Below are 22,815 nucleotides of genomic sequence, written 5' to 3' on the forward strand. Positions count from 1 at the left end.
ATAATAATCAAATAATAAGGAGCACAAAGGGCGGCCATGGCTTTTGAACGATCTCTTTTAATTCACTTTGTCCAAATTCTTCTAATTAAATAACAAAAAAAACATATTTAAAATAAGTGGGACTAATAATGTTTTTATAAATGAGCCTTGAGGGTTATTGTAAAATAAAACTTTAATGTTAAATAGCATTTAATAATCTCGATTAAACTCTACTCTAATAAATTAATCAAGTCATCTCGCCTGATGTCTTTGTCTTTATCCGTTTGTGTTCTCACGTGGACATATACTCTCACATACCTATTGTGTTCGGATGAACGTTTGATGAAGGGCGCGTTCGGCCCTCGCAATTTATGTAAGGGAAATTTGACAAGACATGACATCATGCAGCGTTCAGCGATTTTAAAACTGGAATATAATCATAAATTACAGAAATTAGTCTGTCTATGGCTAAATCTTGCAGAGACAATTATGAATTTCATATATTCGTAATTTTTGTACCTCTATTATTTATGTAAAAATATGTATACTATACATGCATTTATTATTATTTTAACATATATTTTTTTAGTTTTAATACTTAAAACATTTTTTATAAATGATACACATTTCAAAGAAGACATTGGATAGAAGAAATAATATATTGATAATGATTCTAAATTCCAACCCGGCAAAGCCGAACTTGCCTGGCGTGTGGCAACGCTGAGGTAGTGCGTTCGAATCCTGACTGTACCAATTCGTCTTTGCACACAGTTAACAATTGAAAAAGCCGTGTGAAAATTGACATATCTTGGAAACACTTAAAAAAACGAAGAAACATTATGTTATTAAAGTCCAAGAGGCGCCGTAGTTAAGTGGTGTCGAATTATTATTAATTTAAAATTCTGGCTACTACGTATTCACGAAAAAGTTCAATCAATAATACCAAATACTTTTGTTATAACTTACTCGTATGGATTTATGCAGTCCATTCGGACAACGTTGTAGCCTAGTTCTTGGGCCTGCTTTTGAGATTTCTGAGCGAGCATTGTGGCTAAACCTTGTCTTCTGTATTCTGGCAGCACCGTCAACATTTGAATCTATAGAAATGCACGAATTAATAGTTTCATTTTCGTCGAACTATTGAAATAATTCTATCATCGTAATAATAAATAATAAAGGAAATACTTTATCTAATAAAATTCCATAATTTCATTAAAAAACACAAACTACACTAAACGAAAAATGTTAGCAATTTAATGAATGTAATTGTCATTAAAATATTAAGTGTCGAAAATTAATCCAAATTATAAATTTATTTCTTCGATAATAAAAACACGTGCCATTTTAATTTACAATTCCATTCCAAAGAACCATAATTTTTTTATTTTTGCGATAAAACCTTCATATTAATTTACCTCAAAAATCTTCGTTTCCTGAAATATATTCCATAAATTTGGCGTCTCTTGTAATTTTGCTGTGAAGTAAAGGAAATCCTTGACGTTCGGGTCCTTAAACAACAATGTTTTAACATATATTATGACATTTTTTTTTCAGATATTTAAATTAATACTATAGCTGCTAATATTCATAAAAGTTTTAGAGAAAATAGACGGCTTTACCGTTAACATTTATTTGAAATTTGGACTTTATTCGTAACAATTATTGCTAGAATTATATTGTAATTTTTTATCGTCACAATAGAAAGAATAATGAATAATAAAATTCAGATATAAGACGTGAATACGTGAGACGTTATGACAGGAGTGTTGGCCTCGTGGCGTCATCTCTTCAACTCTTTTTCCCTGAGGTCGTAGGTTCGATTCTCGGCTGTGCACCAATGGACTTTCTTTTTAAGTGCGCATTTAACATTCGCTCGAACGGTGAAGGAAAACATGTGAAGAAACCGGCTTGCCTTAGACCCAAAAAGTCCACGGCGTGTGCCAGACACGGAAAGCTGATCACCTACTTGCCTATTAGATGGACAAATGATCATGAAACACATACCTACTGAAATCTAAGGCCCAGACCTGAAAAAGGTTGTAGCGCCACTGATTTATTTATTTACGTTATTACATAAATTAATTATCTATATTTGGCAATAATAAATGATATAACAATGAGGTTGTTGCCGTTAATAATTAACGTTATCTGATCAATTACATGACAAAATTGATCCACATACACAGGGTATTGTGGGTTTATAAAACAGTGTAACATGGTGCTTGTTTAAAACAAAAGGAATATAAGTTATATATAAAAAAGTGTAAGACCATAATATGCATGTGTGAAAGAGTGAATGGGTGTTTGTGCGTGAGACTTTATTTAATAGTGTGGCTGATAGATGTTTTAGCGTGCGTGCGATGTCTGATTTAGTTTTAGCAACCTTAAGAATCATGTCAAGACATAATTATATACGTAAGGCTTCTGTAGAATTTGCTTATTTTTATTTTACTTATAAATTTTCGATTTCCATTATCTAAACTCGATATGATATAATATTGTCTGATGAATCGAATATATATATATATTATCTTTTCTTTTTTCTGTTTTTTGACGTTCATAAGTATACATTGTGTTACCTATAACAAATGATTTTGATTTTGACTATAAATTACCATACCTGTCTATAAAAAGCGTAGTTTCGAAGATTTTTGGGATCAACAGGACTCAACGCAAAGTTGATACAAATCCCAGCAACAGATCCGTCTTCTGATTTCGCATAAATTGAGTTTCCTATAAAACATTTATTTACAAAGATGTGGGTGGAGTTGAAGGGTGAAGTTCACAGGAACTTTTTTACATCTGCATTACTCACTCTGATTGATTGTAATTCATTAGTTAAAGATTTAAGTTGTGAATTAGTCGAAGTCAATTGACTTGTTTATCAACGACATACTATCTTTTCAGGGTCACCAAATTAGGATTTCGGGGTGTACCATTCACACATATAAGATATTCTAACTACAATTAAATATAACAATATATGTTACAATAAATACCTTGTCAGCATTATATGCTATGTATAATACAGTTGTAGATCAGCCTTGCGATTCTGTAACTCACTTTTCGAACTCTCACAGCGGTTTTCGCAGCGGCGGTCGCGCTCAAATTAGTCGTGAAGCAGTCATTTTACGATTTAGCATTCTAATAAGGAGGGAGCTTGTAGTTTATTGTTTATCAGAATTATTCGAAAAGTGAGTTACAGAATCGCAAGGCTGTTCAAAAACGTTTATTTAGAAAGCTTTGCAACCGTCTACACTTGCGTGGTCTATTGCAAACGTACGAGGCTCATTTGGACTATTTCAAGATACTCTAAATTCATGATAATCAAGATACTTCATTGATCTAGTTTATTTGTATAAAATATATAACTTTAATAATCATACTAACCTTCTTGATAAATGTTTCTTGTTGTAATCCTAGAGTTACTAGAACTATACGTACCTACGGCTCGTTTATCTGCTACTTATAATGGTCCAGTGAATAGGCTCACTCTTACAACTTAATTGCTAACATTGATGAAAATATCGATATATTTTACAACAATGTTACAAGTTGGAAACTTACCGTAGCTCTGTTAATCATGCTCTTAATGAGGTTTAAGTTTGTATTTAGTTTTAGATAGTTATTTTTTCTTTTTATTTCGTGGTTGCTTGTTAAACTTTTCCCTTCGCTTGCTTGTGAGTGTGTGTAAAATTTGTAATGATTTTCTTGTATAATTTTATTCATACACGTTGTTTTAGAACTTTAATAAATATTATGTGTTCGTGATTTAGCGGCTCTATAGAAAAGTTTATCAGTACAGTAGTTTTACGTATACCACCAGTACTTTCTGAACATAATACTTGTTTATGTGTAGTCCTCTTCCATTCATTCTTGTCCTAACAACACCAACCAACCCAAAGCCAAAGTTTCTAAGTATCTTTATTGCTTTTATCTATGTCTACAGTAAAACTATTACCTTGTTTTAATAAACCAATAATATATTCGTCGATTGCTCTATCTTCGGTAAAATTGATATGTCGTGAACGAGACAGAATATGTTCGCTTAGATAATGCTGTTTTATCAAATCCACAGCCATTTCCTGGTCTTTAGCTGTTACTTGCTGAATTATGAACGTTTCGTGCTGTAAATATAACTATAATTATGGATCTTGGCTTCAGTTTGCATCTGTTTTTTTTATAATGATTATCAGCCTTCTGTGCCTGATGCAAGCCAGATATTCTAGTGTATTAGAGATATCTACTACATCGTACGCGTATTGCGCACAAAAGAAAAACCTAGTAGTTCACAGCCGGGTAATTAATCCACGATCTTACGCCATCATTGCTTTAACTAGTTATATTATAATTCGGGTACGTTAAAGGTTATTATAATTAAAACCACTCTTAAATCCTTACTCAGTGACGGCCATTAATACTTCATCATTATTATATCTAATAATTTTGTATACCTAAATATTATTACTCACTTTTTCTGGTTGCAATAAATCTTTAATTCCAAAGACATTATGGCAGCTCATGTACTGATTCCAATAGAATCTATTTTTAAATGGCGCAAATAATTTTAATGATCTTAAAGTACCCATTTTTCACAAACAATTTTAATAAAGTATGGGTTCAAAACTGATAAAAAAAGATGTTGTCAAAAAAAGGTTATCAAGTAGAGTTGTCAGAGTGTGAAAGGAGGCATACGGCAAAGAGGAATTATCATTGTAAAACGCAAATCATTTTTTATTATTATTATCCATAAACTACATTCTTTAATTAAAAGATTTCACATTAAGTAGGTACTTAATCTTTAATAACCGTTTAACGATTTCCTTTTCATTTAAATTAAATTCTATTGACAATGAAAATAAACGTACACCACGTTTGGCATTTCATATATTTAAGTGGTTAGTAACAATATCTTTACTTTTTTTAATACTGGTATAATATTTATTATTTCGCTTGTAGCTTTCACAAACCTGCCATGTTTTGGACAAGATTCGATCGATGCATCATATGACCATACAGGATTTTCAACTCTCCTAGACGACACTTTTGAAGATACAACTCCAGATGGAAGAAGATACTGGCTGGCATCGGCATTAGATGATAAACCCATCAATGAAAACGACGAGGAAAAAGATGAAAACTTAAAACTCAAAATAAACACGCTCGTGGAACAAACAATATACGATACAGAACAGAAAATAAATAGTGTAAAACCTTTAAAAGACCAACACAGAGAGCAGGCGCCTTACAAAGCAGGCTTCATATTAAGTCTAATAAAGAAATCGAAAGACGTCTTAAATGAGCTATTCAACGTGGCTATAAGGCACAAAAATGATTGGAAGGCTCTAGAACAGTTAAAAGTGTTTGAACTGATTGTCCATACAAATGTGGATACTACGAATCTGGTCAGACAACTGGTTGAGATACATATCCAACATATGAATGCCACTAATACAGGCGAAAATAGAAAGAGAGTGGTGTTATTGAAGTAATAATATTATGTTGAATGTATGTATATAATAAATTAAGTAAAATACACAAGATGTTCTAGTAAATGGTGGTAGAGATTTTGAAATATCCATGTCAATTGACGAGTGTTGGCCTAGTGGCTCAAGCGACTCTCATCATTGAGGTTTCGTTTCTTTTCTGTTAATGCGCATTTAACACACGCTCGTACGGTGAAGGAAACAATCGTAAGGAAACCAGCAAACCTTAGACTTAAAAAGTCGACGTCATGTGTCACGCAAGGAAAGCTACGAAGGAACTAGGATTACTCACTTGCCTATTAGAAAAAACAAATGATCACGAAAGAGTTGCTGAAATATTAGGCCCAGACCTAAAGCTTGTAGCGCCACTAGATATTTTCTGGTAAGTTTGCCAATCTGAGTTGGAGCTTTGAGTGTCTTGACCATTCGCTCTACAAGCCGTGTCGCTGAGTAAGGGAACGTTTGAAAGTGTAGAAAGATAGCCTACAGATAAAATAAAATAAAAATGTGTTTATGCATTATGTGTAAAAGTTTACGGTAAATTAATTTCAACAAATACATGTATTACATTATATGTATTATATGTATACATAAAATTTTGAGGAAATTAACTCTTTTGCCCGTTAATAATGGGGACTCATACTAAATAAGTAGACATGTGTCGAAAATAATAACTGGCAATATCAGTGTAATCTATCAAAATTTGAATTCAATTCACTTGATGTTTAAAATGAAAAATCTGCCGAGCAATGGACTGTACGAAACTGGATCTCCTAAATGCATGTAAACTATAAATATAGATTTTCCGTACGAATAACTCTTCCCCAATTTGTATAAAAACCGTAACCAAAGCTTTGCATTTCATAAAACAAAAGAGCATAACAATGGAAAAATGGAAACTTTTTTTGGCTTTATACAATGGAGTCTAGGTGAATGTGAAATAGATATATTTTGTGAGTAGGGCTGACCGGTGGTAGATATTATCACCTGATCGGGAAAAGACAGGTTATATTACAAGTCAAATGTTATAAAAATTTGTTATCAAAATACTATCAAGCATGACTTGTTACCCGTTTGAAACTAATTCTTTAACACATTTTTGTTTTAGTCTATTGAAATTATCAAGTTAGATTATAATTATCATTAATCAATATATAAATTGAGTAACATCACTGTCAATAGAAAAACAAATTAAGTAAGTACTTAAAACTAAATATTATAGGCTTGTTTACTAAACATAGAAACTCCTCCTAGAAACCTTCATGTTTTATTATCAAATGTGTAAAAGTTATGTCAATAAAAGACAATACAACCTTCATTGATAATTTCAAACGACTTTTATAATAAATATGGTAAAGAATATTCACTTAATTGCTTGTTAGTTGCAAAATTATTTTTCATAAAACAAATGAAGTGAATTTGTAGAATTTATAAGAAATTCAAATGTTAAGTATTCGTCATGTCATAGATAATATGTTGCAGTATCTATGCCATTTTTATGAAATGTTTGATCTGAAGAAGCAGCCCTCAATTTCGGTTGAGAGTACATTAATACATGCTCTGATATTGCTAAATTGATCATTGTTTCGGCAGTTGCTTTACGAATATGAATTTCGTAGCGTAAAAATGTAAAATCTAGGTATTTCCGTTGCGTAAATTGGAGGCATTCAATGTTTTCCGGCTGCGTTCTATACAGGAATTAATGCGATGTAAGAGAGATTTAATTATTAATTATAGTAACATTTACTGTCTGGTTTTGGTTTAATAAATTTAAGTAAATTGAGTACTAAATTAAATTGTAGTTCGGTGCTTAGTGAACTTAGATAATTTTCTAATAAATATAAATAAAAATAGGAAGCTGGATATGTAATTTAGACATGCTTTGTATATATATTAGGTTGGGGAAAAAGTCTTTTCGCAGTATGTATGAACTTATAATAAAATCTCTTTGGCTATACTATATGTATCTGGCTGGTTTTGTTATAAAGGAAAGTTGAGATTTTAAAGAAGATAATTCCAAAATCAAATTAGGATAATGACTGTTTTTTATTTATTTTTCGTACCGTCAAGATGAGTGAATCGAATGAAGAAATTCGATACATTTTAAAATTTTACTACAAAAAAGGTCAAAATGCAACACAAGCCGCGAAACTTTTTTGCGATGTTTATGGACCTAGTGCAGTGTCTGTGAGAGTAGCACAAATTTGGTTTAAGCGTTTTCAATCCGGAAATTTTGATGTCAAAGATCCAAGTCGCTCTGGTCGCCCTATGACAGATAAAATGGATGCAATTTTTGAAAAAGTGGAGCAAGATCGGCATATCAGTAGTTACGACGTAGCTGAAGAACGGGGAATTGACCACAAAACAGTTTTGGCGCATTTGAAAAAAACTGGGTACACAAAAAAGCTCAATACTTGGGTACCTCACGAGCTCACTGTAAGAAACCTAATGAACGGTGTACTCATTTTTGATTCTTTATTACGACTTAATGAAACCGAACCATTTTTGAAGAAGCTGATAACTGATGATGAAAAGTGGATCACGTACGACAAGAACGTACGAAAAAGGTCGTGGTCAAAGGCCGGTCAGGCTTCACAGACTGTGGCGAAACCCGGGATAACTCGCAACAAGGTGATGCTGTGTGTGTGGTGGGATTGGAAGGGCATTATTCATTATGAGCTGTTACCACCAGGCAGGACCATCGATTCTGAACTCTACTGCTAACAACTGATGAGATTAAAGCAAGAAGTTGAGAGAAAGCGGCCGAAATTAATCACCAGAAGCGGTGTGGTTTTTCATCATGATAACGCTAGACCTCACACATCTTTGGCCACTCAGCAAAAACTAAGAGAGCTTGGCTGGGAGGTGATAATGCATCCGACGTATAGTCCTGACCTTGCACCTTCAGATTTCCACTTGTTTCAGTCTCTTCAGAATTCTTTAGGAAGTGTCAGGTTATCATCACGAGAGGACTGCCAAAACCAATTATCGCGGTATTTTGATCAGAAGCCCCAAAATTTCTATAGCAATGGCATTATGTCCCTACCTAAATAATGGCAAAAAGTTATCGAACAAAATGGTACCTACATACTTTAGTTAAATGTAAATAAACTATATTAAAAAATGTTTTGAATTTTCTTAAAAAATGCGAAGAAACTTTTTCCCCAACCTATTAAAAAGGAACTTCTTGCTTTATTCCGGGTCCCATCGTATTATATAGAAAAATACAATCTTAACCCTTAAACTATAATTTTAGATATTTAAGTGGATCCATTGAAATCGCATTTTACAAGACTTTAATCGATCTTTTAATAACAACAGAATAAAGGTTTGAATATGCCTTATGTTATTAAAGCGGGTAGTACGGGATCACTATTCGCTATTACAGAAAAATACATTATAAATCGGTCTTCTTGCACCGTTTTAACCAGCGCCTCTCATCTGTCTCTTTTTGTCACAGCGTTAACACCATTTGACGATAGAGTACTTAATAAAAGTTTTAGAATAAAGCCGATAGGAACGTCAGGACAAGGAGAATCTGGCAACTAAAAAAGAAAACAAAACAAAGCATCCCGGAAAACAAAAATTACCACGTTAGACAATAACCATTAACCCAGCATACTCCTCAATCCGGCTGGTCCCCGAGGGGAAAGCGACCACCACCCTCCATTAGGTACATACGACAAACGAAGAACACAACATAAAAATAAAAAAGGCGCTCCACGTCGCAATAATTAAAATTATGTACTTTCAACGTAAGATCAAACTCAAACTCAAAATATCTTTATTCAAGTGGGTAACCAAGTACACTTTTGAATCGTGAAGTTAAATTAATCGTAAATTTACATTTACTACCAGTTCGCAAGTCAAGGGCGTAGAGCGGGTAAGAAGAACTGGCAAGAAACTTTCCGCCACTCTTTTTAATCGCCAAGTATTGTCATACAAATTGTTTGAACTGGAGCAATTCAATCTCAAGGATTAGGATCATTTAAGTAGGTAGTCCTGAAATTTATAAAAAGCTTTGTTGATTAATTTTCGTTTAACGAGGGCTTTGAATATATTTTGTGATAATTCTCTAATTTCACTTGGGAGTTTGTTGTAAAAACGAATACAATTTCCATATAAGGAGTGGTTTATCTTTTGGAGCCTGGTTGGTCGAACACTCAAATTAGTTCGCGTATTATACTGGTGAAAGTCACCATTTGTTTTAAAATCGTTTATATTTTTTTGGACATACAACAAGGCTTCAAGAATATATTGACCAGATAGTGTCATAATGTTTAATTCCTTAAACCTATTCCGTACCGACTCCCTCGGAGAAACACAACAAATACTCCGAACAGCCCGCTTCTGCAGCACAAATATGGATTGAACCTCTGCAGCAGCACCCCACAGTAAAATACCGTACGACATAAGGCTATGAAAGTAGCTATGATACACAATTTTAGCTGTGTCCTTATCAGTAAACTGTCGGATTTTCTTTACTGCATATGCTGCAGAGCTCAGCCTATTCGAAAGAGTCTCTATGTGTGGGCCCCATTGGAGTTTACTATCTATTGTTATGCCTAGAATAACAGTTTTGTCAACAAAGTTTAGTTCACTGTCCTTAATTTTCAGGTTACCAATATCTCTTTTTACGCTAGTAGTTGTAAATCTAATACATTTTGTTTTATTCTCATTAAGCACTAAGTTATTTACATTAAACCTAAACTTAACTATACGAGAGATAGAATTGTTTACATCGTCCAATAATACGTTATTCCTATTCACTTTAAATAGAAGTGAAGTGTCATCAGCAAACAATACCATCTCATGAACTTCGTTGACAAAGAATGGGAGGTCATTTATGTAAATCAGAAATAAGAAAGGCCCGAGAATCGATCCTTGGGGGACGCCCATTGATACCTGCGAACCCGGAGAGGTGACTCCATTGACATCCTCTTTGGATCCTTCCCTTTAAATATGAATTCATCAAACTGGAAGCTTTGCCATCAACGCCATAGTGTTGAAGCTTTTCAACGAGTATATCAGGATGAACACAGTCAAAGGCCTTTGACAGGTCACAAAAGACGCCAACTCCATCATATGATTCTTCCCAGGCGTTAAATATGTCCGAAATCAACTTCACACCGGCTCATCAATGCATTGAGAAAAATCAAGAAAGGAAAGAAAGAGAAATGGAAAAATGGAAAAAATATGGTGGAGGCTTTGACCCTACAAGAGGCTGTACTATACTTGACCATTAAACATTTAATTTAATTTAAATTAAAAATTTACAACTTTTACTAACACAACTAATAATCATAATAAGAAAATATGTTAACTTGTTTTGTACGGTTAGTTTTTGTACGGATTCAGCCGAAATAAAATTTACCCGTGGACTTTTATCATATTACTAGCTGACCTGGCTAACTTCGTTCCGCCCTACAACCTTATAATATCGTTGTTACTTTAATTTAACTTATTTTAGGATTTCATTAATGTTAAGTATTACATTAATACAACTTTTATGCAAATACAGAAATGTTTTATTGCTTGCCATTGCGAAAGAAGAATGGCAGTTTTACACATTAGGCATCTTCTCTCTAGCGTCAATATGGCGATACTGCATGTTAAGCACTTTCTGATATCCAACATCTTTTGATCAGGATCAAAGCATGGTTATGCATCTCCTCATTCACCTCAAGATCGGAATTTCTTGAACTGACATGAATTCGACGTAAAATGATGCGTAGTTTTGTCAACAGATGGCACCATATGGTTTTTGCATTCGTAAAATTAATTTATTTATTTATTGTTACTCGATAACTTATCCGATATTTTATTGCTTATTCTGCTATTCGGGACGGAAACAAATCCAACAAATCAAAAACCATGGCAATCAGTCCAGCCGTTCTCGAGTTATAAGTGTTGTAACAAACACGACTTTCTTTTATATATGTAATATAATATATATAGATATAGATATAGATATTGACGTGATAACGTCTTTAAAATCGTTTTAGTCGGGTGACATGTTCAGAAACTTGTGTCACACCAAAACCTCACGAGCGCGATCGCAGGTATAACGAGAGAGAGATCCCGTCTCATCTCGAGCGCTGCCAGTCATTCCGTGAAACTTGTCACGCGGAATCCTCACGAGCGGAGGCTGGCATAGCGTTCGAGTGAGTGGACCGATCTTCCGTGAATAAAACGATAGATGTAATTTAAAATTTGAAAAAATTGTTATCTTCATTAATTCCTTACTTCCCAAAAACTTATATCACCAATAAGACGTTATCACGTAAACATCTCGATCGTAAATCTACTTTACAAACAACCAATATTTTTTATGTCAACAGTACAGAGGACAAGAAAGCACTTTCCATACACACAGTAATAGAAGTGTAATTTAATAAGGAGCTGCTACCAGTAGAGTTACTATGTCTTAGCGACGTTTCCTTTGTTAATTATCTTACACTAATTTAATTATTCTTATTCCATTATAAATTAAATAAAGTAAGTTTTTAAATATATTATTTAAATTGCGTAAACATTTAAAATATATGAAAAAAGGGGAAAGTCATTTCTGTATATTGCGAATCTAGCAACAGCTATCATTTGCCATTCTATGCCATGCCGCCTAAATGCAATACTGCGATAAAACTATCTTGATATTTGATATTTTTATCGTGTAAAGTTTTTACAAAATGAAAAGTTATATTCAAAGCGAGTTTTACAAATAATTCGAATAACACTATTCCAGTATAGTATACAAGTGAAGGTCCAGGATTTCTCAATTATTATAAATAGGACAGAACAGGTCTGCTTCACTAAAGTGTCTCACTGTGTAAGTTATAAACTTTTTTAGAGAACAAGGGGTTCACGTTATGGGCAAGAGGCTCACCTGATGTTAACTAATACCGCCCCCCATGGACACTTGCAATGCCAGAGGGCTCGCGTGTGCGTTGACGTCTTCTTCTCTAGTTTCTTCGACTAGAGAAAAAAACTGTCTACTATGTTTATGTTTCCACCATACTAACTTTTTTTTAAAACATAAAATTAAGTAAATATGTAAAATGTAAAAAGGAGAATATACGTGCACTATCGGATTTTTTTGCCAGGACCTGACCTTAGTTACTCCGCGTTAAACGCATTACATAAATTCATCCTAAAATTTCTTATTTGGCTAGGAAGTAAGTACACAGTGTGTATGTCTGCCACTGTCTAAAAAATTTTTAAACCTACTTGTTTATACAAGGTTTTTCATTTTAAACAATACAATAGTATTGTTTTGTATAACTACAAAATGTATTCGTTCTTTCATACATTATATCTAAAAAATTGTTAGGCAATGGTTATCAAACTATAATATTTAATCACCGGAAGGAAGGAAGAGGAAGGTGATAAATTTTTAAAGGCAAGGTGCCTTTATAGTGTGGGAGAGTATTTAGACCATAAGTTTTGGCTACATATAAATAACTTATATGGATGATAGTAAGGTTTTTTTATAATTAATCAATCTAAATGAAATCCACTTTCTTTTCAAATAAACGATAATTTTTTTATTTATGCCGATTTCTAATAAAAATTACAAGTATCAAAACCGTTCAGCACACTACAGTGTCCAGCGACTTGGGCAGTTTCTTTCATTCGAGGTAGAATTCACAACTAATTGTGGCATTAAACAATAGAACCTCTTAGCGATACAAGTAACGCGCCCACCATTGTTCGTTTATATGAACATTTCGAAATTGCGCGGAACGCCATATTTTAAGTTACTACTTAAAAATACGGGTAAGTATGATGTTTTGAACAATGCTTTTGAGACTACGAATATGAAGATTGGTTGTGAAAAAAGAATGTTCAATGGGTATGTTTTAATACAATTTAATTTTCTGATTGGACGCGCTTAGAACTGCGAGGTTTGAAGAAGTTTATTCTCATTAAAAACCTACATGTCACTTACATGAGGAAACATAACAATATCTTAATATATATAAATTACGTGTCACGTTGTTTGTCCGCTATGGACTCCTAAACTACCGAACCGATATCAATCAAATTTGCACACCGTGTGAAGTTTGATCCAACTTATAAGATAGGATAGCTTACATCTCAATTTATACCCGCAATGCAATTATTTTATTGCAAAATATTTGTTTATTATTTGATAGTCACAATTCTAACAGATGGCGCTGTGTTGAAAGTACCAACGTTTCACATAAGCTACAATTTAATGGCATAGGTAACCACCAAAAAGCATGGTGGTCCCCATGACTGGTGTTCTCCCACCGTTTCCCTTGAATAGTTTGCTACTATGTAACATCATAATATAACATAACAAAAACCTTAGACACAGCAACGCTTGGCCGGTCAGCTAGTTAAATATATCACGCTACCGTCGTACGCTGTTACTCTATTAGACTCCATCTACCAAACTTCGCAGAAGTAGGTATTCAGAACGGGTCCACTGCTACTATTTCCTGTATCTTAGGAGGTAAAGATTCGCTACGAAATAGGTTACCTATATTGTGACCGTATTGGGTACTGATTTTAGGTAGATTTATATTACATATTAGTGTAGTGCCGGCTACGTTTGAGATTGAAGGTAAATTTAATGCTACATGTATTGTAATGTATTAATTAAACTAAAATGAATGTTGTGTACACAGTTGCTTAGTGTTCATTAATTTAGTGTCAATTAATTTATTTTGTAGAACCTGAAGTTGTTTAAGTTTACGAGGTGAACTGCTACCCCATACTTCTATCAAATATTGTGATTTGACATACTTGTATATTGCCTCCCTTCCCCGTATATTGTCTGTATCCCTCTAATGTCCTCTGTCTTCCGTATGTAAATCGATTACGTTTTTAACATACAGAAGTCAAATGTCAAACTTGGTCTCGACTAGTCAAGTCCATAATGCATCTATAGAACGTATCTACTGCGACGATTTTGATTATGTTAATGCATTTTATTATTATACATGTAGGGGTTATAACACATATTTTTTATTGGGATAGTGTGTAGCGTACAAATGGTAGCGCCGTTCTGTTATACGACGTCCCGGATTTAGAGTTTTAAAAAAGAGATTTTATTTTACACAAAGGATTTATTTAGAAATACAGATTTAGAAAGGCAACTGCTCGGTTTGAATCGTAAAATGGGACTGACTTTAAGCTGAAAGATAATGCTCATGGCAGTTGAATAGGAGAATGCAAGCTTGCTAAAATAGAGGCTGACATAGGGTTGTCTCTAAGGTTTTAAATATATAACAACCCCCTCGTTATGAGGAAACTTACGGTTTATTTGTAAGTTTACTTAATATTTAACAAACTCGCAAGCGGGCTACTGAAGGATTACTCTGGTTTGCCAGATTATTATCTTGCTCAACCGGGATATTATTGGAAACTTGGAGTTTTCTTGAACATTTGCCTTTCTTATAAAAATATACAAAAACAAAACTAATAACTAAGATTACAGAGAAAATACTTAAAATAGGAAAGCTAACATGATTATTAAAATTATTAGGATTCTTGATCTCATTTAGATCCTCCATTGACATGTCTGAAATAGCTTTAATTGATTTTAAATTATCAAGGTTAATAATCTTGATTTTTGGAATAGAAATGTTATTACTTAATTTGTTTACACTTTTACAACAATCATCGTTAATAATATCAAAATTCGAGGATACAGCGGGTACATATGTTTTAGGATACACTTTAGTCACCAACTTAAGGTTTTTATGAAAACCTACACAATCTATTGGTAGACTTAGTACACCTGTACCGGATATAACTAACTCAGATACATTTTGATTACATTCAATAGACAATTTAGTGGATTTTGATTGTACAAATATCCATTTGTTATTATTTAGCTTATGCCAAATATCTAAATCACCAAACATAACCTTAACAGGACAATTTTCCGGAAGGGTAGTTAAGGCTTTAGTAATTATTTCGATTTCACATGAAGGATTATTAAGTACTGCGTAGACATCAGTTATTTCACAAAGGTAAGTATCAGTAAGTATGCTTTTACAATCATTTAAATCTTTGAGATAGATATAAGATAGTTTATCTGTGCTCAAGGCTAAAAATTGTTCCGAAGGGAGGATCATAGCGAAAGAATTTAAATTACCCTCCGTATGTGGAATCGGCAATGGTACAGTTTTATAGATATTAAAATGTTCTAAGGTTACGAGTGGAATCTTTACAATAAACATTAATTTTTCATTGAAATAGTAACAAGTTAAATCGGCTATATTAATTAGAATATGAATATTGCTTATATCTATGATTACAGGAAAATCTCTGTACTTAGGTAGTAACTTAAAATTATTTACAATATCATTGTACATTTGGTTCGGGGTTAGAACTGAAGGATGCAATGTGTTACTTTTAATGAGTAAAATGGAGTTAAGTAAGTCTTCCACCTTAAATGATAAAGTCAGTAAGCTTGATTGTAAAATATTTAAAATGTTATAAAAAATATTCCTAAAGTTAACCTCATTAAAAGCATTTGTTATATTGGATACCGAAGACGCTAATTGTTTGACGACACCATTCAATTTTGCTTGATTAAGGTTCATTTCATGTAAGGATTGATTTATATTGGAAATGGCAGATTGGGAAGCAATTACGGTTTTCTTCAATGTTCCTGAAATCTTTTTATCATTTTCATAAAGAGTTTTAATAGCGTCTTCATAGGTCTTCGCATCATCTTCAGTCAAGGTACCGAATATGTGTTTAAATACAGTGCCTATTCCGGAAAACCATGCGGATCTTTTCGAAACGTAATTATCGGATACTAGATGTGAAACGGCATTAAAGTCACGTTGGAGATCTTTAAGGATTGCTTCTAAAGGTTGCAATAAGTTATGACATTGCGAAACACCAATTACTTCGCTTCTCTGACAATAAGACTGAACATTATTGAACACTTTATTTATGTCCATTATATGGTTTTGTATGGGAATGATCTCTACGGGAATTACAATATGAAATTGGTCGTTTATTATCTTTAGTGTGCCAACAGGGTCGAAGAAGATCCCAGGACCTTTCACAATATTTTTGACATACTGATTTTCAGATTCAGCTAGGGTGACATTGCAGAGAATTGCGATGACCCTGGAAAATATGTGAGCGTGTTATAATACTATTAAAAGGATTAAAATAATGTTACTTATAATAAAAATAAAAACATTTATAAAATAAAATTTAAATTAGATCTCGTGAGCTGGTTTTACTTCATCAAAATGATGTTTAACATGACGTCGATTTATTAAAAGGTGTAAAGTATTATTATCGTGGACTTTAACGATTTTATAGGGACCTTTCCAAATTGGCGAAAGAGCCTTGCGCAGCCTGACGTGATTTTTTAAATAAACATAGTCACCTACTTTATACTGTATAGACCGCGTGTGTTTATCATAGTAGGTTTTTGATCTTTCTTTGGAAGTTTTGATATTTTCCAAAGCCTTTTCTCGAGAAATTTGTAATCGGTGATGGAGCATTTTAATATACTCTGGATATGTAACGTCAGGGCGTGATTCAAATATTGAGTCAGGGATATATGGCTTGTGGCCGAAAACAAGTTCGTATGGAGTGAATTTAGTCGTTGTGTGGACACTACTATTATAGGTTAACATGGCGGTATATACGAACTTATGCCAGTTTGTCTGATTTTCATTTACGTAGGATTTCAAATATTCCTTTAAAGTTGAATGGCTTCTTTCCAAAGCGCCTTGCGTTTGAGGGTGGTAAGGTGATGACCAAATTTGTTTAATCTTTAAGAACTCGCATGTGCGTTTAAATAATTCGGCAGTGAAATTAGTTCCTTGGTCTGTTAATATGGTTTTAGGGATACCAAATAGGGAAATAAAGTGAACTAAACCTTCACAGGTTTCTTCTGCTGTAGCGTTTGATATTGGGTATGAAATGGAAAACTTGGTCAAATCATCCTGAAGAGTAAGTATGAATTTAAGTTTTTGAAATCCAGCTTCAGGCAAAGGGCCAACTATGTCGAGGCTAATTCTTTCAAATGGGCGTGTAGCGGTAGTCGTGATTTGCATGGGTGATTGGTTGATCTTCCTCAGTGCTTTGTTTGATTGACATAGTTTACAGTTTTGTACATAATTTTCTATATCTGTACGCATATTCTTCCAGTAATATCGTTCTTTGATTCTATTATACATTCTATTTGAGCCCAGATGTCCTGCAATCGGGATATCATGGTTTTCTTTAAGGATTTTAGTGATCTCGGAAGGAACAGGATATAGGATGGTATTATGGTGTATATTTACTGTTATGTTAGTATTATTAAATAAGTACATAAGCATGCCATATATTTTAACAAAGGAATGTTGTTCGAAGAGACTTTTAAAGTCAGATATGGCTATTTCTCCAATGTTCGCGGAAAGCAAGATATCGTCTCGGGCTGTTTTGAGAGTTTTGAATATATCTGGATATGTACAGTCGTCGAAATAGTAGACTTTAGTAAATAAAAGATAGTATATCTTGTTTTTAATTTCGATTTTTTGAAACGAATGTAGTTCTCTTTCTGAATTCAGGATATTGGTAGTGTCGGGTAGTGTGGACAGAATGTCTTGGAGATATGGATTTGATTCATCGAAGTCGATTGATACAGGGATTAAGATGGCTTTAGAATTACTCTTAAGGAGACTTTCATTGTGTTCCTTTATATGAGTGTTGAAGTTTTCATTTTTGTTTGAGAAAGTTTTCAGGAAGTCGTTGTAGTCAGTGTTAGAATTTGAAGCGCCTTGAAGAGGTGAAAAGCGTGAAGGATTTTGCGCAGGTGAGTTGGTCTCATTCTCAGGGCTAGTAGCAGGAATCAGTATTTCATCGTTTTCTAAAAGATCGATATTGGGTAGGCTGTCACTATCAGCATTGGATGTCGAAGGGAGTTGGATACCTAGATCATCTATTGTTAGAGGACTAAAGGGAAGTGGATCATTCTCACTTGAAGACGGTATTACTCGTTGAGAATCAGTCTGATCTTTGATAATTGGATTGACGGGAAATCGAGACAGAGCGTCGGCGTTACTATTAATTTTTCCTTTTTTATATTCAATGTTGTAGTCGAACTCCTCGAGTTTTAAACGCCATCTTACAAGCTTGGATCCAGGATCCTTACAATTAAATAACCATTTGAGTGGTTTATGGTCTGTCAAAATTGTAAATTTATTACCATACAGGTATGGTCTAAAGGTTTTAGTTCCCCATATGATAGCCAAGCATTCCTTTTCGGTAACGCTGTAGTTACTTTCGGCTTTAGATAGTGTTCTAGACGCAAAAGCGATAGGGCGGTCTTTTCCTATAGGCCCTTGTGACAAGATAGCGGAGATTGCATAGTTAGATGCGTCGCATGTGAGGTTGAATGGTTGGTTAAAGTCAGGGTAAGCAAGTATAGGTGCGGATATCAAGCTATTTTTTAGAGTTTCAAAGGCTAACTGTTGTTCATGTTGCCAAATGAACGGAACATCCTTCTTTAAGAGGTTTGTAAGGGGTTTAGCAATTTTAGATAGGTTAGGTATAAAACGACGATAGTAGGACACTAATCCCATGAAGGATTTAATGTCTTTAGGACATTTGGGTTGGGGAAAATCTTGGACTGCTCTGGTTTTTTCGGGATTTGGCTTGACGCCTTCGTCAGTTATTATGTGACCGAGATAAGAAACTTCCTTGCGCAGAAATTCGCATTTGTCTGGCTGAAGTTTGAGGTTAAACTGTCGGAGTCTGTCAAAGACATTTGAGAGGTTTTTCATATGTTTTTGGAGATCAAATGAGTAGATTACGATGTCATCTAAATAAACAAAGCATTGTAGCCCTTGCAGGCCTGATAGAGCGGAATTCATCAACCTCTGAAACGTGGAAGGGGCATTTTTGAGCCCAAATGGCATCCGCGCAAATTCAAAGTGTCCTTGTGGGATGGAAAAAGCAGTTTTGGGAGCGTCGGCTTCAGACATTTTAATTTGATGAAAGCCAGAAGCTAAGTCGAGTGTACTAAAGTATTTACATTTACCCAATTGGTCTAAAATCTCTGAAATATTAGGAATAGGGTAAGAATCTCCAATAGTGATATCATTTAATCGGCGATAGTCGATAACAATGCGCCATTTACGCTGACCAGAAGCATCGAGCTTTTTTGGAACTATCCAGATTGGAGATGACCATGGAGAAGTTGACGGTTTGATAATTCCTTCATTAAGCATTTTATTAATCTGATTGTTTACCTCTTGTTTATGAACTTCAGGAAATCGATATGATTTTGTATTAATGGGTACAGAGGAAGAGGTTGGTATCTGGTGCTCGAGAGCATTAGTAAAAGTCAGAGAATCTTCAGGGAGGTGGAATATATCCGAAAATTCAGCGCAGAGATTGAATAATGAGTCTCGTTCTTCGTTATTAAGGTGAGTGACTCTTAAAAGGTCTAAGACCTGCTCAGTTCTGTTAACAGCATTGTTGGGGATTGTATGAGATATATTGAATATTTGGTGATTTTCTTTGTTTTCCAAGGGCGTAAGTTTTAATTTTAAATTTGAGTTTAACGTAATTGGAGACTCAGAGATATTTACAACAGAAATGTTTATCCTAGAATTAGGTTTAACCTTGACAATGCAGTTAGCAATTAGAATTGAGTCGACGGGATTTTGATCTACCATCAAGCCTTCACCTATTTCTGGATTAAGTACCGAGCATTCTATGATGGTTTCAGTTCGGGGAGCAATAGTATATATTGGTTCATTAAATTTTAAAGCAAGTTCAACTTGACTAATCGTAAGCGATTCATTCCTAAAATCAATGTTTGAGTAGTTGTCCGATAGGAAATCGTTTCCAATTATACCATCGTAAGGAAAATTTATGTTATCAATAATATGAAATCGATACTTCAGAGAGTTGAATTCGATAGGTATACGTCCAAATGACTTCATTGGTTTATCTGCAGTTCCAATTCCTGAAAATGTTATAGTATGTTCGTCTATTTCAGGCATGTTTTGAATAGATGATTTCTTTATAAGGCTAATAGATGCACCACTGTCAACAAGGAGCTTAAGTCGTTTGGTAGATACAGAGGTTTGAACTTCCACAAAGGGTAAGTATTTTTCGGATGGATTTGAAGTAACGTTATGTATTTTGTTATATATATTGTTTTTTATTTCAGGTGTGATGTTTGAGGTATCAACCATGGATGTTGTAAGAGGAGATATGGCAGGCATGTATGTCCTTCGTTGGGAATTTATTGCACCATTATTAGAACTAGGGTTATGTGGTACAGAGGATTTTGTAATTGATTTATTAACGTTGCTACTATGAGTTTGACTACCCTGCTGTGTAACTTTGGACTTTGAAATAGGAGCATGGTCTTCGTTTTGGGGCTGGTTACCCTGCTGTGTGACCTTGGATTTAGAAATAGGAGCATGGTCTTCGTTTTGGGGCTGGTTACCCTGCTGTGTGACCTTGGATTTAGAAATGAGAATATGGTCTTCGTTTTGGGGCTGGTTACCCTGCTGTGTGACCTTGGATTTAGAAATGAGAATATGGTCTTCGTTTTGGGGCTGGTTACCCTGTTGTGTGGCCTTGGATTTAGAAATGAGAATATGGTCTTCGTTTTGGGGCTGGTTACCCTGTTGTGTGACCTTGGATTTAGAAATAGGAATATGGTCTTCATTTTGGGGCTGGTTACCCTGTTGTGTGACCCTGGAATTGTAATAGGATATAGAATTTGCGGTGTCATTTGGATATAGCAATAGAGGACGTTGAAATTTCGGACTCGGGAGACACCGTCGGGAGTCCTTTATTCGTTTAAAGGATTATCTGTCTCATCGACACCATAATCTTCATAAGAAGCTATTGCATGAATCGGTTGGTTCCGATTTTGAAAGGAAGTAGTAGGGTTTGTGCGGTAGTTTGAATTTTGATTGTTTCCAAATTTCCTATTATTGTATTCTCGTTTGCGACAACCTTCAATAGTATGCCCTGGGGCCTTGCAATATCGGCACACTATAGGATTAGAGGGCCTAAACGCGGCAGATGTTGTATTATTATTAGTGCCATGTTGTAAGGCTGATCGATTTTGTGGATATGATGAGTGAGATGGGCGGAATCGTGCCTGATTCTGAGTATTTGGAGTTTGCGAGTAATTAGTATTTCGTCGTGTCAAAGCATTGATAATCTTTTCCTCCGAAGTAGCGAAATTAATGGCGTCGTTCAAAGATTCAGGGTCACGGCATCGAACTACTGTAGACAATCTTGGATTTAGGCCGACTACAAACGTGTGTAACGCTAAGTCTTTCATAGCTGCGACGCGGCCTGCCAGTTCGTCTTTTTTCTTAGTAGGGATAGTTATATTAATTTCGCATAATAATTTTGACAAGCAAGACTCTATTCGTAATGCAAACTGGTTGACCGTTTCGTTGCCTAATTGACGACATTCCTGTAAATCAGAAAGCAGCGCAGCATAGTGTTTTTTATCCCCAAATTGAGATTTTAAGAAATCTTCGAGCTGGTGCCAATTCTCGAATTCTTTAACACAACAAGCCGTTTCTGCGCGACCTTCTAATTGACTTATAATAAATTTTAATAAAATGTCCTGTTGATTTTGAGTAGCAAGTTCTACCGCATTTTTACAATTGTTTAAAAAGGCACTTAATTTTTCTCGGTTACCATCAAATTTGTTTATGAATTTAATTAATATATTTAAATCAACGTCTGTAGATGGCCTATTCTTAGACTCGCGTACAATAACATCTTCCTTAGGCATCTTCACGTAGGATATGGCCTAGACAAAACAATACTGATAACGACGCGACGACGGCTAGCGTTACTGAGAACTGATTAGGCGATGCACTGATTTCTAATTGGTATTATAACCAATTATGAGATTGTAATTTATTAAAACCTTTCTATTTTTAGCACTTTGAACTTCACTAATTCTTTTTACACAACACACTGAAATACGAATATATAGGATTTTTTTTTTTTGAAGACTTACAGGAATGCTGCAGTTTTACCAATGAACATCTTTGATGTATGGGGCGGAGACGGCGGATGTTTCTTCACAAAACAATTTTAGAATTCACAGCGAATAGGAAAATCTAGTTATTCACAGAAATATTCACTTTTGTAATCACTCGTTAGTCGCGACTGCCAAACTGAGGCGTACCGAGGATTTTTTAAAAATCCCTTGAGCTGCCACCAATGTTATACGACGTCCCGGATTTAGAGTTTTAAAAAAGAGATTTTATTTTACACAAAGGATTTATTTAGAAATACAGATTTAGAAAGGCAACTGCTCGGTTTGAATCGTAAAATGGGACTGACTTTAAGCTGAAAGATAATG

At 34.4% G+C, this 22,815-nt stretch overlaps 1 protein-coding gene across 1 annotated transcript; it reads right to left on the bottom strand.

The window, feature by feature from the left end:
- Positions 1-176: 176 nt before the first annotated feature.
- Positions 177-4,644, bottom strand: LOC125056740. The gene is made up of 6 exons (XM_047660013.1): positions 4,452-4,644; positions 3,941-4,106; positions 2,600-2,712; positions 1,395-1,487; positions 946-1,076; positions 177-405 (listed from the first exon to the last, which is right to left on the bottom strand). The coding sequence occupies exons 1-6, from the start codon at positions 4,566-4,568 to the stop codon at positions 210-212; spliced, it is 816 nt and encodes a 271-aa protein (XP_047515969.1). The 5' UTR covers positions 4,569-4,644; the 3' UTR covers positions 177-209.
- Positions 4,645-22,815: the final 18,171 nt, after the last annotated feature.

The sequence above is a fragment of the Pieris napi genome, chromosome 15 (genome assembly GCF_905475465.1).
Source record: "Pieris napi chromosome 15, ilPieNapi1.2, whole genome shotgun sequence".
Classification (NCBI taxonomy): domain Eukaryota; kingdom Metazoa; phylum Arthropoda; class Insecta; order Lepidoptera; family Pieridae; genus Pieris; species Pieris napi.